Source organism: Molothrus ater, chromosome 12 (assembly GCF_012460135.2).
Source record: "Molothrus ater isolate BHLD 08-10-18 breed brown headed cowbird chromosome 12, BPBGC_Mater_1.1, whole genome shotgun sequence".
Taxonomy (NCBI): Eukaryota; Metazoa; Chordata; class Aves; order Passeriformes; family Icteridae; genus Molothrus; species Molothrus ater.
In genome coordinates, this window is record NC_050489.2 from 1,456,035 (window position 1) to 1,473,448 (window position 17,414).

General features: G+C 45.1%; 1 protein-coding gene across 1 annotated transcript in view; it reads right to left on the reverse strand.

Moving 5' to 3' along the window:
• CMTM4 (CKLF like MARVEL transmembrane domain containing 4) overlaps positions 1-17,414 on the reverse strand; it is a 32,326-nt gene that overhangs the window by 6,256 nt on the left and 8,656 nt on the right. Inside the window, exon 2 of the mRNA XM_036390336.2 lies at positions 4,979-5,155. Within this exon, the coding sequence (XP_036246229.1) occupies positions 4,979-5,155 (177 nt within the window). The remainder of the gene's footprint in view (positions 1-4,978; positions 5,156-17,414) is intronic.

Below are 17,414 nucleotides of genomic sequence, written 5' to 3' on the forward strand. Positions count from 1 at the left end.
CAGCTCCCCACAACCTCACCCAGCTCTTAGGAATCACTCAGTCACAATTCCTGCCCTGCCCTTCCATCCTGTACACAACCTGCACAAGTGCCCAGGTACTCTTTAGAAGGCAGCCAGTGCCATGGTGCAGCTGAAACCCCTGTAAACAGAGATACCACATTTAAACTGGTGCTTGCTCTTGTCATTTGCTTTCTGAAATCCAAAAGTTTACCTCTTGATGGGGATTAAAGTGGCTAAACTAATGTACTCTGGAAGCAAAGCCTGCACCTTTCAACAACCTGACTTTGCCACAAAAGGTGACAGAATTCAGTGTCAGAATCAGACACCTGATTTATCTTCCATAGAAGACAGAGCTCAAAGTAACATTTCCTTTTAGTTATGTTTAGGTTTGCTGGTTTGTTTGTCAGGGAAAGGGAGGGGGAGTGTGGTTATTAATATTTTTAATTATTATTTTAATTTTTTTTACAATGATCTTAATTTTCCCTCCAACCAGTAGATTATTTGCAAGGCTTGGGAACATTTTCCCTTCCTTCTATATGAAGCTGTCAAGTTGAAGGTTACAAACATACCAGTCAGTCCTCTAAACCAAGCACCTCTGGTCAAACTCCCAGAATTTTGTTCTGTTATTAAACACTGTTTGAGTATTTTGCACTACAATTAAAAATGGAAACATGGTTCATCAAGCAAAATTAAGTGCTAGGTAGAAAGAACCAAATTAACCCTATAAGCATTAATTGTCATCTCTTTTTTCCCTCATATATTTAGAGTTACCTAGGTAAACACAAGATACACATAAGCACTGCTTCCCCAATAGCAGAGCCCATGAATACAAATGTCAGAAAGTTACTGACACAAAGCAATAGACCACATCTGCAACAACTACCAAAATATATGATGTTTCTTGGATTTAAAACTCAAGACTGCATTTATTACAGAGTAACATTTACACCATGCACCAAACTAGAACAGTCCATGAAGAGCCGAGAGAAAATTAATTCCTACACTTTTTTTAAACTCATAAAATGTTCATTTTTATCCTTAACAGGTACTGCTATCTTGAGAGCAGTAAGTATAAAGGTCAAGGATGACTGACTTAATTTTTCATTCAACAGCTAAGGAAAGCAAAATGGTTTTTTTCAAAACAGAAGGGGGAAAAATAAATTAAAAATATAGATAAAAATCAAGATTGTCCTGTGAAGGACTTTGAGCTATAGCTTTGTAATTCCACTGTGCAGAGGCAAGGCTGGCACAGGACAGTTTTGTCACTCAGTTTTGTCACATGAAATTTTCTGCCAACTCCTTCAAGTGTCAGCTGCTTTGCTACACAAGGTTTCACTGCTGCAAAAATAAAAACCAACCAGCTCTGCAGAGATGATGAAATCAGTGTTCAGGCAGCACAGAACTCCCCAGCTGCTCTGTGTGCTCTAACACACACACCTGGGTCCCTGTTTGCTCCCTGGTGCTTCCCTGGGACTGAGTCCAGTGGAACTCTGATTTTGTGCTGTGCTCAGTTCTGGGCCTCACTTCTGAGCTGAAAAACTGCAGTCAGGACTGGACTCCCAGAATACACTACCATAACTCCAGTGAGGGCTTCAAGAAAATCATTTAAAACAAAAAATCAATGGTCAAAATGTCTTGGAAGATTTTTTTCCCCACACACTGACAAACAGCTCATTCTACTGGCTGATCATGCAGTGACTTACACTGGTACTCAGATAAACAGGTGTCCCTTGTCACACAAACTTCCATCCAAGGGACATGGCCAAATTCCAGTGTTCCCAGCTCCCTGGCACCACTGAGGTGTTTCCCTGAGCAGGAGAGAGGATCCCAGTCCCAGCCCAGCCCTGGGAGCAGATCCCAGTGCAGGACCCCAGGGCAGGACCCCAGGGCAGGATCCCAGTGCAGGATCCCAGTGCAGGATCCCAGTCCCAGCCCAGCCCTGGGAGCAGATCCCAGGGCAGGATCCCAGCCCAGCCCAGCCCTAGAAGCAGATCCCAGTGCAGGACCCCAGGGCAGGATCCCAGGGCAGGATCCCAGTGCAGGATCCCAGGGCAGGATCCCAGTCCCAGCCCAGCCCTGGGAGCAGATCCCAGGACAGGATCCCAGTCCCTTCCCAGGACTCCAGCACCTTTCCTGCTCCTGCAGGTTGCCAGCTCACACTCACCCTTTGGATACCAGACCCTCAGATCTCCCTGTACATCACATGAGATGCAAATCATGATTTTTAGAAAAAAGAAAAAGATAATTTAGGCAAAGACTAAACCATAGCAGAATTCATTAGCTCCCTCTGAGAGCAAAGATGCCCGAGCTCCTGGTGGAGCAGGAGCTGCTGTGCTCCCCATTCCCCTGGGCCACTCCTGTCTCCCTGCAGAATGGGCTCCCTTTGAGCTCTGAGGCATAAAGGAAATGGAAATTTCCACTGACAGGTTCCCCAGCTTTTGCATTTTTGCATATTATTGATAGTGCTGCACAACACAGACAAGGGACTGTTCTTTCATCTTGCTGGAGCAAACCAGCCTCTCTCCAACACACCCAGACAAGGCTCTTTTCTGCCCTCACCAGCTCCATGCTTCTTGCATGTTTACCTCAGGAAAATATGAAAATGACTGGCAAGTCTCTAATTAGTATCAAAACAAATATCTTTTCCCCAAATGGCTAAAAAGATACATTTTTTTTAATTTAGCAGCTTTGCATATCTGTTAGATCCTAGTCCATACTCATCCACATTTCATTCCAGCCAGGGACAAGGGACATCTGCCAATATCCACAACACATTGGAAAGAATTCTAATTTTAATAAACTTTTAAAGGAAACAATCCTGTGTTGGACAATAGCAGTTGATGGCCAGGTACTTTCTAAAACATAGGATCATTTGAAAGCAAATGTTTTCAATGGTTCCTAGGAAGAAGTGGTCTTTTTAAAGAAAGATTTCTTCCTAAATTTAAGTCAGTTGAATTCCTTCAAGCACTGCAACAGCCTCTTCTTCTCACACAGCTTCTAAAAGCAATGCTTGAGACTTTCCATAAGGGAAATATGCATTATAAAGTCATATATATTTTTAAAAGCATGTATCTTGATGAATTTATACATAAGCAGGAGTGAGTTCCTCCTAAGGGAATGTGAAGGGCTGTTGTTCAGAAAGCAACTCCTGTAGTAACTCTGTCATATACAGAGGCTGCAAAAGTATAAAAATAACCATCAAAACACAGGGAAGTAATAAATATTGAAAGAGGCAAATAATGTATGAACATACATTTAAATTGTAAAAAATAAAATGCCAAAAAAAGCAAAAGGAAAAAAAAGTCAGCCAGAACCCTACATTCTTAAATTTCTTACTAACTTGGCCAAAGTAATGTCCCACAGGTGTTTTATGAGCAAGCTTTGATCTCACACTCTGTACTTGCAGGAGCAGAAACAGCTGTGGAATCCCAGAATGGTCCCAAACACTCTGAATACTGAAGGTAATCTGTCAGAGAACAGTCCCAACTGTTTGTTAAAATCAAATAATCATCAATAAAAATCAAATCCAATCAGACTGCTGAAATCTGTAAGAAACACCAGGAAGTAGGATGGCCTCACCAGTTCAACCAGCTCCCTGCTCACTTGTGGAGAGCTCTGGTACAAGGAGGGGAAAGCATTTCATCTCCAGGACCCAACTACCATACCAGAAGGAGCTTGGGAGATGATGGCAGATTCCTGCTGCCTCTGGATGTGGCCATGGGAGCCCTGCAGGGATTCCAGGGGCCTCTGCCTGATCCCCAACCTGCTCTCATTGCCCCAGTGCCACTGAGGCAAGGGCTGCAGAGCGTGAGCACTGCTCAAAAACTGAAATACCTTTAGAAAACAAACCAAAGCAATCCCAAAGCACAACTGATTGGATTTTTAACCCCACCCCCTTCCCCAAAATACCTCCTGACAGGTGCTATGCAGGCACAATTGATGCCACCACAAAGGGATCATTTTTGGACAGTTCAGTCACACAACACCTGACCTATCTACCAAGCACTCCTAGAAGGAGCTCATCAACTAACTATGCAGCCCCAGGGTAGAAAGGATCACCTAATTCCACATTCCAGTCTCAATTTAACCAAGTCATTTAGGCTGAGAAACTAAGCAAACTGCTACATTAATAAATTATGTTTTTAATTTTTTTTTTTAAGTCACACAGAAGCCTAAAAACCTCTGGGACTCTGACAGTACTTGCAAAATTACTGTTGTAACACAGAACACTGGCACAATTGGATCTGTACTGTCCAAAGAAGTTGGTATAAATATTGCCCTTGAAGCTGACAGATCTTTTGCTAGAGTGACTTAATATGTTGATTTTGTGACCTGTGTTTATGCAACCCAGTCTGAAAGTTTAACTCAGAATACAGCACAAAAATAGAGACATGTACAAAAGGAATGTGCACCACCAGCAGTTCTCTTCCTAAAACTCCTTATATCTGAGAACACGTTAAGCTTTGCCAGTCAATGTTTAATAGTTAGATGTGTAGGCAATACAAAACACCCAATTTTCACAGAAAGCACTTAATTTATACATTACTGCCCAATGATTGTATTAGTCTGTGTAAGAAAATATATGTAGCAAATTTGTCCTAATATAAAAAACCCCCAGGTTAAGAGAGAACAACATGCTGCTGTAAATCAGCATGTGTCAAAGTTAAATAACTACAGGCTGCATTTCTATCCACTTCACCCACAAAGCCTAATTGCTGGCACTAGCAGGAAGTTTGTCCTCCCAAGACAATCTACCAGAACACGATTTTAGTTCTATTAGTGTAGTTTAATCTTGCCACATTTCACAGCTCATTCTGCTGTTAGCATTCAAAATAAATGTAAGTAAAATGTATACTTTACTCAGCATAAAGAACACTCATACACAATACTTAACAACAGGAGAAAGCAAAGCCCAAAGACCAAACTTAAACCAGATTTGCAGCTATTTTGAACACAGTGAGGATTCAAATGGACTTACAGTAAGATTCCAGTTGATCTGGGGTATTCTTGTGTGAAGGTTGAGACTGAACAAAAGCAGGAGAGCCCCGGTGACCACCAGAGCACTGCAGCTGACAAACTCAAAGAAATAAAGGCCCTCGCAGGGGGAGCATTCCATGATGGTCTCTATGCAGATGAACGCGGTCAGCGCCAAAAGCTGGGAAGAAAAACAAGTGGGGAAAAAAATTAAATAGATTTGCACATTTTGAAAGTAGCCACAAGTATTCCTGAAATTTCCATTGGGAACATGATCGGTTTACACTCAGGAATGTGTGATTTCAGTTTACAACAGGGCACTGTGTAGGGAGCAAAAACAAAAGCAAAGTAATGTATGATTTTCTGGATTTGCTCCTTTCAACAAAGAACACTTGAGCACATTTACAAGGACTCTAACATCAAAATGACCAGGACACCCCAAAAAGCATGAAACCCTTGTAGGCCACTGGCTTAACATGCAAACAGCACCTCAAACATTTTATTACATTTTTTACTCATGATACACTATTCCAAAATTAGAAGATGGAATGCATTTGTCAACCTCAAGCACAACTACAGAGTATTAATGTTAAGTGATTGTGAAAGACATGTCAATAAAGATTATTACTTAAAATTCACTACCAATTGAGATCTAAATCAATTCAAAATAGAACAGATTCAGGATTTCTATCAGCCTCCAAAAATGCCTGCCTTTTTCATATTTGTCATCATCAGTATACTATATTTCATATAAAACATATTTTATCATCCCTTTATAGCACAATAAAACAAGCAGCTAAGAGATGAAGGAAAATCCCCTGGTGCTGCAATCACAAACATGGAACTGGGATAATGATAGGTCACTCTAAATTCAGAGGATGTACTGGAAGAGTCAACAAGTGATTTCAACAAGACTCGAATTCACCATTTAGGATAAAACTCTAACACTCCTGTACTTGAAAATAAAGTCTGCCCAGTGGACAAAACTAAAATATATCCCCCCCAGAGGCCAGTACCAGCCAGCAGGGACAGCAGCCACCACCATGGGACATGACTGGCACACAGCTCTCACACCACCATGGGACATGACTGGCACACAGCTCTCACAGCACCACCACCATGGGACACCACTGGCACACAGCTCTCACACCACCACCATGGGACATGACTGGCACACAGCACTCACAGCACCACCATGGGACACCACTGGCACACAGCTCTCACAGCACCACCACCATGGGACATGACTGGCACACAGCTCTCACAGCACCACCATGGGACACCACTGGCACACAGCTCTCACACCACCATGGGACACCACTGGCACACAGCTCTCACACCACCACCATGGGACACCACTGGCACACAGCTCTCACAGCACCACCATGGGACATGACTGGCACACAGCCCTCACACCACCACCACCATGGGACATGACTGGCACACAGCTCTCACACCACCATGGGACATGACTGGCACACAGCTCTCACAGCACCACCACCATGGGACACCACTGGCACACAGCCCTCACACCACCACCATGGGACATGACTGGCACACAGCTCTCACAGCACCACCATGGGACATGACTGGCACACAGCTCTCACAGCACCACCATGGGACATGACTGGCACACAGCTCTCACACCACCACCATGGGACACCACTGGCACACAGCTCTCACAGCACCACCATGGGACATGACTGGCACACAGCCCTCACACCACCACCATGGGACACCACTGGCACACAGCACTCACAGCACCACCATGGGACACCACTGGCACACAGCTCTCACAGCACCACCATGGGACATGACTGGCACACAGCCCTCACAGCACCACCACCATGGGACACCGCTGGCACACAGCTCTCACAGCACCACCATGGGACACCACTGGCACACAGCTCTCACAGCACCACCATGGGACACCACTGGCACACAGCTCTCACAGCACCATCACCATGGGACACCACTGGCACACAGCTCTCACAGCACCACCATGGGACATGACTGGCACACAGCTCTCACACCACGCCTGAAGAATTGCATGGATGGTTTGGGGGCTTTTTGTTGTTTTGTTGGGGTTTCTGCATTTTCCAGGACAAGCAAGGAAGGCCTTAAGAATGTTTTGCTTTGGTTTTCAGGACAACCACCCCCACCCACCCACTGACATTTTTTAGAAAGAACTCTGTTCTTGCTGTGCCACAATATTCTATGGAGGCTGCAGTAAGCACTTCAATCTGAGGATGAGCAACTAAGGGAGATTCTTTCCTCAGAGCCAAATATTCAACAATCTGAATGTTTTGCACAAACATAAGTTTAGAAGATTGAGAGAAGCCAGAATAAAAACCAATTTCTGCTAAATCCTTCTTTGCCAATGTCAGTGTTTTGCAGATACACTTCCTTCAACACTCTTTATGCTTCATCCATTGGTTTGTCTTTGCCTCCCACAACAAACTTGCAAAATGAAGAAAGAGGATTTTGAAAGAAGTAACCAAGAAAGCATTTTTGCCACTAACGAGCAGTAATTCTAAGAAAAGGACAATACCCCTCGTGCTCATTTGCCAGATTCTTCAGAATACAGCAGAAAATGTAAATTTAAAACCAGATTAAAACTCAACCAAACTACTTTAATAAAAACCTCACACTTGGTTGGAAAGCCTCTCACAGTTCACTTAGCACATGTTCATTAAAGACAGCAGATGCCACACTAATTTTTGTCAGCTAACAGAGCAGGCCAATTCACATCAAACAAATTCTCAATGGATACCCAGTGATTAAACACTTCAGATCTTATCTTTGACACTGAATAGCTTCAGAAAGAAAGATCATGTGTGAAATGGAATTTTCATAATCAAAGCAGAATCAAAGTCAAACTATGATTTCAGCAATGACACACATACCAAAAAAATTACTGTCCAGACACAGCCTCATTTTTAAGTATTAGCATGTCATGAAGTTCATCTTCTCTGTGAACACAAGCCTCAAAACTGAAGATGACACTGAATGCAATTTTAAAAAAAGCTTTAAAAACCAATCTTTGCTCTTTCAAGAAGGATCAACATCACACATTAATGCTAAAATGTTAGCCAGCAAAATTTCTACTTCTAGATTCTCCAATATAATAAAGTTTCTATTTTTCTTTACACTATTTTTAATATATTATGACACTTGCAATCTTTTGTTTTCTTTTAAAAGGAATGGTTCTGCAATATTCTCTAGAAATACTGCAGTACAAGCCCCAAATATTAGCTTCATTTTCTCAAAACATGAACAACTCTGAATTGTGCCACCAACATTAGGCTGAAGGAGCCAAAATCTCTGGCACATAAAGTGCTGCACAGGGCACCAATTCTGGTTTTGCTGATAAACTTTTACACTGACTCTTCTCCACACCAGGCAGCATTGCTTCTTCAAGGCCAACACACCCTTCTTGGCTTGCAAAGCTCAAAAGAGACCAAAATGCTGCTTTCCTGCAAACAGCATTAGAAATGAATTATGTGCTGAAGAGGCACTTGGAGCAATGAACTCAAATAATCCTGTGTTATTTACATATTCCCAAGCCCAGAATTAATAAACTCCAGAGCAATTCTACATTTAGATTTCATTTTATCCCTTAAGAAACTATAAAATACATTTACCTGTGACACACTCTTATGAGAAAAAAACCCTTAGCTGTGTACACTTAGGCCTGACTTAACCCAAAGCATTTCAAATGCAAGTAAAGATGTGCCATCAGTTAACCCAAAGCATTTCAAATGCAGGTAAAGATTTGCCATCAGTTAACCCAAAGCATTTCAAATGCAGGTAAAGATTTGCCATCAGTTTAGGACGTGCAGCAGCAGCAGTGGCCTGGGGTGTGGCAGCCCAAGTCTGCTGATAAATTCATCAGAGAGGCTGGGAGAAAACCTCAGCTGCTTCCCTGTCTGATGGAGGGAGACAAGAAAAGGACAATAGTCCCACACATACAGCTTATTTCTATCTCTTTGGTACTTCAAATAGATTACAACTAGATCCATTAGGATTTTTCTTGCACTAAGAATATATGTTCCCCTTCTCAAAGACTGTCTGTCCATGCTGCAGACACTCCCTCCTGCCACCTGCCACTCCTTCCTCACAGCAAAGCCATGGCAAAACATGAAATCCACATTAATCACTTCATCAGAGAAAAGCTGTCCTACAGAAACTTCCTTTTTCCTAATCACAATAGAAATCTCAATCCTCAATACAAAATATATTCTCTTTAAAACATCAGGATAATTTTGTCCTCCTACACATTTATAAACTTGCCAGAAGCACCCTCCCAGCTTGCAGTAACAAGTTATATGAAACTTCAATAAAACATATTTACTATCACTTTCACTGGCCATTCACCCAGAGAGGAATCTAACCTTGTTTTCAATAAAAAAGCAAACTGCTCAGAATACAAGAAATGAAAGTGAAATACACAAGGTTGATTCCACAGCCCCATGACTTACTCAGAGATCTTAAAAGTGTTGTGCAAATGCTGCCACATGAAGCAAAGCTGCTTCTCAAAGGCCAGGGCTCATCCACTGAGAGGGTTCATTAAAAAAACCCCAGCCATGGGCTAACATTCATTATCACAGTGGTTTGTAATGGATGAAATAAGTAATTAATGAGGCCGTGCATTAGCAGGGCACAGCCCGGGCTGGCAGGGCTGTAAGGCACAGAGAGTCCCCGGCCCTGCCTGCAGCCCCAGCTCCCAGCCAGACCAAACTGCTGCCTTGCCTTTCCATGCCCGCTCCACATCCTCTCTCCTGGGAAAGGGAAGCAAGGATCAAGAAGCTCCAGCCCTCCTGGGGAGCCTCCACGCTCCAGCCAGGTTTGCACTGCTCCAGGTGACTGAGGCACGAAGCTGCAGAGAAAAACCCAACTCGCCAAGTGCTACAGCTCAGTCCTTGCTTTGCAACACCCAAGAGCCAGGATCCTGCTTCTGCCTCCCACAACTGCAGCTCCAAGGCTAGCTACAAAACCCCAGAAAACCAGGGGAACAGCACAGTATCAGAGCACAGGTCTTGGCCAACAAAATACACCGTGACATTTGTCCAACACAGGAGGCAACCCCCATTTTCAAATCATACATCTTTTCATAGTTTAGGGTGATGAGATTTGACATGTTTTTCCACAAGCAGAAGTTTCAAGGCTGGTTTACCAAGGAAAAATGAGAAGTTGAATGTGGTGGAAATCTCCTCTTACATGAATTACTGCTCTCCCCCACAAATAACACAGCTACAGCTTTCTTGGGCCAAGGCAAGAGAGAAAGTTTTCTCTGATGGACAAAACAAACCTTTCCATCTGGTTTTCTCTGCACCAAGTACTTGGAGAGTTTTCTATTCCACTCTAATTCCTCCAACACCCTAAAATTTGTATAGCCCTCTTTTACTACTAACCCTTGTCTTTTTTTAGCAGTCGCTTTTGGTTTCTCTTCTACTTCCACTCTTCTTAGAGTAAGTACAGGGAATATTGCATTAAAATGCAACTTTGTCATAACAGACACATCTGCTAATTCTGGATGCTCAGGTCCATGCAGAGGAATCCCAGGCCAGCTGCAGTAGCACCTTTCTCTCGTAAGGATCTGGTGACCAAAGCAGGCTCAGAAGGAATGAGCTGTGCTCAGGTAAGCTGAGCAAAGGTCTGGCTCTGCCAGCGTGTGCAGTGCAGCTCCTGTGCTGGGACAGAGCATCCCTGCCCTGCATCCCCCATGTGCCACCACCACAGCTCACAGGCAGGAGGAAAAGCCCCAAGCAGAGGGTTAAACAGGAGATGTGCTCCCCAGTGATGCCATTTTGTGCTTTTAGCCCTGAATAAAGTGGCAAGTGTTACTGCTGGGGTAATTCCTGCACTGAGCCCCCAGAGCAGCTCCAGGAGCTGCCACAATTCAGAGCCACGAATTCCTGAGAGAGCCTCTGCTCCCAGATCCAATGTCCTTGGAGTCAGCCACAGCAGCCTCCACCATTACAGCAATTCATCTCAACTTTCCTGCAAAAGGAAAAGGGCCCTTAATGAAGAAATCATCTGCCTCAGGGCTAAGTAAATGGCTCATATTTACATCACCTTCTTGGCAACACAGGGACATCAGACATAAAACACTCTACTTCCCAAAATGGAGAAGACCTGCTGTGACAGGTACCAACACTGGAAAAGAACTTTCAGGAGGTTGCTAAGATGTGTTTTTCCTCTCAGAATATGTTGTGCTATATTTTTGAGGAAAATAATCAAAGAACTTTGCACTAAAAATAAAAAAAGACAGTTCTGCAATGAAAACAAAGTAAAAAATGAGTTTTCCTGTTTATCTAAAACACTACCACAGAAAGCCTTATTGTGTGGTTAAATGACATAATTATGCATGATTTCCAAAAAACCACAAAATGGTCAGCATTTTTTCTGCCTGAAAAATACCCACAGAATTTTAGTAAGAATGTCACACTAGCAAGACATTTTTACATCCAGACTGTTTAAATTAATGGTACAGCAGAATACACATGCACAAAATAGGGAGGAATATATTGCTTTTACACCACTTAAAGTATCTGAAGACTTTGAACTTTCTGGAATTAAAATCTAGATTTATTGTTCTCATTTCCTTGGCCCAGCAGTCCCAACTTTATGCATGAAACGAAGTGGGTCTCATTCCTTGCAAAGCACATGCATTTCCCACATCTGAAACAGCTGGCACAGATATGAATATTTGGGATCATATGGCTCAAACACAGTCCTGCTCCTCCAGCAGGAAACCATCTTTTACCCTAAGCAAAAAATGACTGATTTCCCGCCTGCTCCTGCTCTGCATCCTCAAGACTCCATGAAAAGTGTTATTAACTCTAGTAAGAGGCTTCAAGGGGCCTTAAATCACAAAGGAGCATTAAAATTTCCCTGCAAGAAAATAAACACCAGAGAGGGAAGCTTAAGCACCACCAGTGATTCAGCACCCTGGGTAAACTGAATTGTGCTCTAATGGCACAAACAATCAAACCAGCCCAGAGAAATTCAACCAGGCCTCCCAATTCACCTCTGATCTGGTTTTGCTGGTGATGGTTGATACAAAAGCAGAAAATATGAGTTTCAGATCATCATTGCACCTCTAGTGTTTTACACAGAGCTGCAAAGTTTTCCTTATTTCTTAGTTCACTTTTGGCGGCAATGTGGCAAAACTCCAATGCAATAAATTTGTGGAATCTTTACTGAATCAGCTGATCTTTTGCCACCTCCAGCAGTTTTCTACAACCCTAAGATTCAGCTACTGCAGACTTCCCCTTCTCAATGCAGGCAGAAGACCAATTCTAAATACAGAACACATTGTTGAGACCTGAAACATTTTGATGGTGTATTAGGAGAAAGGGTCATATTTAAGAGTGAGGGTAATCAACACTCAAAATCAACAACAGAATGATGGTTTTTCCAAAGCATTTATGACATCAAAACTAAGGCTTATTCTAAAAAAAAATGAATTGAACTACAGTGAACAGAAGAAATTCTCAACTGGCTAAACCAGAAATGCATCAATTTTAAAGTGAACTTAATCATAGAATCTAGAACAAAAAAAGTACAGACGTGATGTGGTGACTTATTTCCTGCTAACTGCAGTAGTACAGAGTTTTGTTATTGCTTGGACACACTTATACAACAAACATTCTTATCTGCTAGATAAATGCAAAATCAATTCCAGCTCAAGCACCATTAAACACACAGGAGGTTTTGACAGATAAAACAAATATAGTTCTTCCTAAGAAAACAAAAACAATGAAGCCCCCCACAAAAGTCTGATTTAGATGTATTTTAGATTTTATCCACCAAGCAGTTGACCAAACAAACCACTGAAGCCAAGGCACAATGCAAGGAGGTTTTTGTTTTAGGCACATGACATTTCCCCACTGAAATCTGAATGAGATCCAAACAAACCTTCCAGATGAGACAAAAATGAATGTAGTGTGCCACCTGTCCCATAAACAAAAGCCCATCAAGTGTTTTTTAGCAACCCCACCCTACAGGAAGGTTCATTTGAAGACCATACAGAGAGCCATGCTTTAAACAAAGCCAAACATAAATGGTTTCTCCCACCAATTCCTCTCCACAGGAACCTGTGCCTCCAGTCCCCAGAAACTGTAATTCTTGTGTAGCACAAATCAAAATATTTTCATAAGCAACAGGTCCTTCAAGACAATAATTAACAAAATCCCAACACACTCTCACATTTTTAACTTTCCCATTCATATTCTGCATTAATCACTTAATTCCTGAACAACCCAGCGAAATGAACAACTCATAAATGGAAAGGTTTATTTTGTATCTACAGTACATGAATTGTGCCAATGGCCACAGTGTGATCAAACAGAGAAACTAAAGGAGGCAGATGGTTCTTCACCCCTTTCCCACCATATCCTGATATCAGAGGCTCAATTTTCCCCTTCCCTGTCTCGTGCTCATTCTGGAAGCATCTGCAAGCAGATTTGACAGCCATTCTGAGTCCCAAGCCCCACAAGCTGGCCTGTTAATGATGCTCCCTGGTGCCAGACAGGGCAGGTTCCTCAGAGGCAGCTGAAGCTCACCAAGGTCAGGCAGTGAAATTCTCTCAAGAAGCCTCAGTGCCCCTGGCTGCCCAGGAGCAGAGGGGGACAGGCCAGCAGCCTGGGGAGCTCTGCTCACAAACCACTGCAGCGGGGCCAGACCTCAGAACAGGGCTCCAGGGTGCTGCTAAAAACCAGAATTAAAGCACTCACACAACAGTGAGTGGAAATTCTTCAACAGCAGGATTACCCAGCTAGGTTTCTACAAGTCTAATTTTATCACAATCTGACCAGCATTTGCATATCATGTTCTTCAACAAGACAGGCAAAAATAGGTCAAAGAAACCATCATACATTTCTTTGGTGCCACACTGAATGTAATTTTGTATGCACTGAGTCATCTGCATCTTCCTCAGCCACTGCCAGCTGCAAGTAGTGGTGGCAGTAGGAAGAATAAATTATTTTCCCATTAGTCCCATTTGCTGCTGTAGTCCTACTCATGCAGGCTTTACCACAACATTAACACAAAGTAAAAACTGGCTACAGGTAACAAAATGGAGACTAAATCCAGCTTAACTGCTCCGTTAGCAAGCCTCACTTTCAGGCACCAAAGCAGGGAAATAAAACCTTGCTTAAAAATCACAGCCAAACCCTGTCAGTCTTACAGACTAATTTAACAGTTAGTGTCACTGCAGTCAGCAGAGTCCCTGTTTGAATGTGTTTTGTATCAGCATTCACGAGTTGTCAGGAACACCCGCGTGGGTCACTCAGGAGGCGCCTCCAGTGCAGCCCCCACCCTTCCCTGCCCAGCCTCCCAGCAAGGCTGCAGTGCCCTCCCCACTCCACTTCTGGAACCTTCCATTAAGTGAAGCTGTAAGGATGCAGAGCTTATCATACCTCTGCTACTTAAACAAAATGGGCAGGCAAAACTGCCCTGTTCTTCTCTCAGGGCTGCACACACACACTCTGCTGGAACACAGGACATTACTGAGATCCTACTTGCGTGATTTTTAAATAAAGCACAAAAAATCCCTATTGCTTCACTCATGAGAATTCTCTGTTCAGCTTTTAAAAAAGAAAAAATCAGTACTTCTGAACTGGCTTCATGTTCCCATCCATGTTCACAGGCCAGCCTGTGCTGGAGACCTGTCTAGTCAAAACAATATTAAAACACAGTCAATGTGGTAACAAACAGATAAATTAAGTAATTTATTAGTTTAAAGAAGTAATGGTATAATTATAAAATTTGTCAAGTATTCGGTCTGCATAGCCTCTAGTTTAACTAGCCTGTTTGGCTATTTGAAAAATGAAAGTTCTATTCCATCACTATCAGAATCTGTCTGTATCCTTTAAAATCCTGTTTAATCCCAACTATGAGTAACCATCAAACATCCCACAAATACTAAGACAAGAAAGGAATTTTAATGAGAAAACAGTCAAGAACTTAAAGTAGCCCTATGGAATCCATTGAAGTTTTTGGGTTTGTTTTTGTTTAAAGGAAATGGTGCAAAATGTCCCTGCAATCCCAACGTTCCCAAGACTGTAACCCGAAGGGCCCCGTAGATGCCATCCCTTAAAAGGCAAAAAGAGCCCAGACATCCTGGAGAAGGGGAACATTAAAACAAGAGATGTGGCCAGGACAGGCAGAGCCCGGCCAGCTGCACCGGGGAACGCAGGAGCCTCCGTGCTGGACAGACTGACTGACACAGGGGGGGCAGGACAGACTGACACAGGGGGGGCAGGACAGACTGACACAGGGGGGGCAGGACAGACTGACACAGGGGGGGCAGGACAGACTGACACAGGGGGCAGGACAGACTGGCACAGGGGGGCAGGACAGACTGACACAGGGGGGGGCAGGACAGACTGACACAGGAGTGCAGGACAGACTGACACAGGGGGGCAGGACAGACTGACACAGGGGGGCAGGACAGACAGACACAGGGGCAGGACAGACTGACACAGGGGGGCAGGACAGACTGACACAGGGGGGCAGGACGGACAGACACAGCGGGCAGGACAGACAGACACAGGGGGCAGGACAGACTGACACAGGGGGGCAGGACGGACAGACACAGGGGGGCAGGACAGACTGACACAGGGGGGCAGGACAGACTGACACAGGGGGGCAGGACAGACTGACACGGGGGGCAGGACAGACTGACACAGGGGGCAGGACAGACTGACACGGGGGGGCAGGACAGACTGACACGGGGGGGGCAGGACAGACTGACACAGGGGGGGCAGGACAGACTGACAGGGGGGCAGGACAGACTGACACAGGGGGGCAGGACAGACTGACACAGGGGGGCAGGACAGACTGACACAGGGGGCAGGACAGACTGACAGGGGGGCAGGACAGACACACACAGGGGGGCAGGATAGACAGACACAGCGGGCAGGACAGACTGACACAGGGGGGCAGGACAGACTGACACAGGGGGCAGGACAGACTGACACAGGGGGGCAGGACAGAGAGACACAGGGGGCAGGACAGACTGACACAGGGGGGCAGGACAGACTGACACAGGGGGGGCAGGACAGACTGACACAGGGGGGGCAGGACAGACTGACACAGGGGGGGCAGGACAGACTGACACAGGGGGGGCAGGACAGACTGACACAGGGGGGCAGGACAGAGAGACACAGGGGGCAGGACAGAGAGACACAGGGGGCAGGACAGACTGACACAGGGGGCCAGGACAGACTGACACAGGGGGGCTGGACTGACTGACACAGGGGGGCAGGACTGACTGACACGGGGGGGCAGTACAGACTGACACAGGGGGGGCAGGACAGACAGACACAGGAGTGCAGGACAGACTGACACAGGGGTGCAGGACAGACAGACACAGGAGTGCAGGACAGACAGACAGAGCGGGCAGGACAGACTGACACAGGAGTGCAGGACAGACTGACACAGCGGGCAGGACAGACTGACACAGGGGGCAGGACAGACAGACACAGGGGGGCAGGACAGACTGACACAGGAGTGCAGGACAGACTGACACAGCGGGCAGGACAGACTGGCACAGGAGTGCAGGACAGACTGACACAGCGGGCAGGACAGACTGACACAGGGGGGCAGGACAGACTGACACAGGGGGGCAGGACAGACAGACACAGGGGGGCAGGACAGACAGACACAGGGGGGCAGGACAGACTGACACAGCGGGCAGGACAGACTGGCACAGGAGTGCAGGACAGACTGACACAGCGGGCAGGACAGACTGACACAGGGGGGCAGGACAGACTGACACAGGGGGCAGGACAGACTGACACAGGGGGCAGGACAGACTGACACAGCGGGCAGGACAGACTGACACAGGGAGGCAGGACAGACAGACACAGCGGGCAGGACAGACTGACACAGGAGTGCAGGACAGACTGACACAGGGGGGCAGGACAGACAGACACAGCGGGCAGGACAGACTGACACAGCGGGCAGCAGTAACTCCCCAGAGCAGCACCGAGCCCCCGTGCCCTGCCCAGCTGCACAGCCGGGGTTTCTCGGGCACAGCCGCCCGTGGAAGGCCCTGGAAGTGCCGTGAGCAGCACAGAGCTCTGCAGCTCCGCCTGCACACCAGGGGCTGCACCACAGCAATTCTAAATGGTAATAATTACAACAGCATCTCGGCTTTAAATATCACTGTGCTTAACAAAATGTTTCCTCTACATTAGATAAAACAGTTTCTAAGCATTAAATGCAACATTTAGTTTCTTTCAGAAGAGCTTGTCATCAAACAGCTAATTAATCTACTCACGACATTCAAGTGGCAGTACCAGTTTCTAGCATGAAAGTCATTTCTAGCATGAAAATAATTTCCTGAGACAGAAGTTACTACAGATTGTTAAAGACTTGGAGAACTTAAGCATTTAATAACATTCACAACCATTCTCATTGCTTTCTTG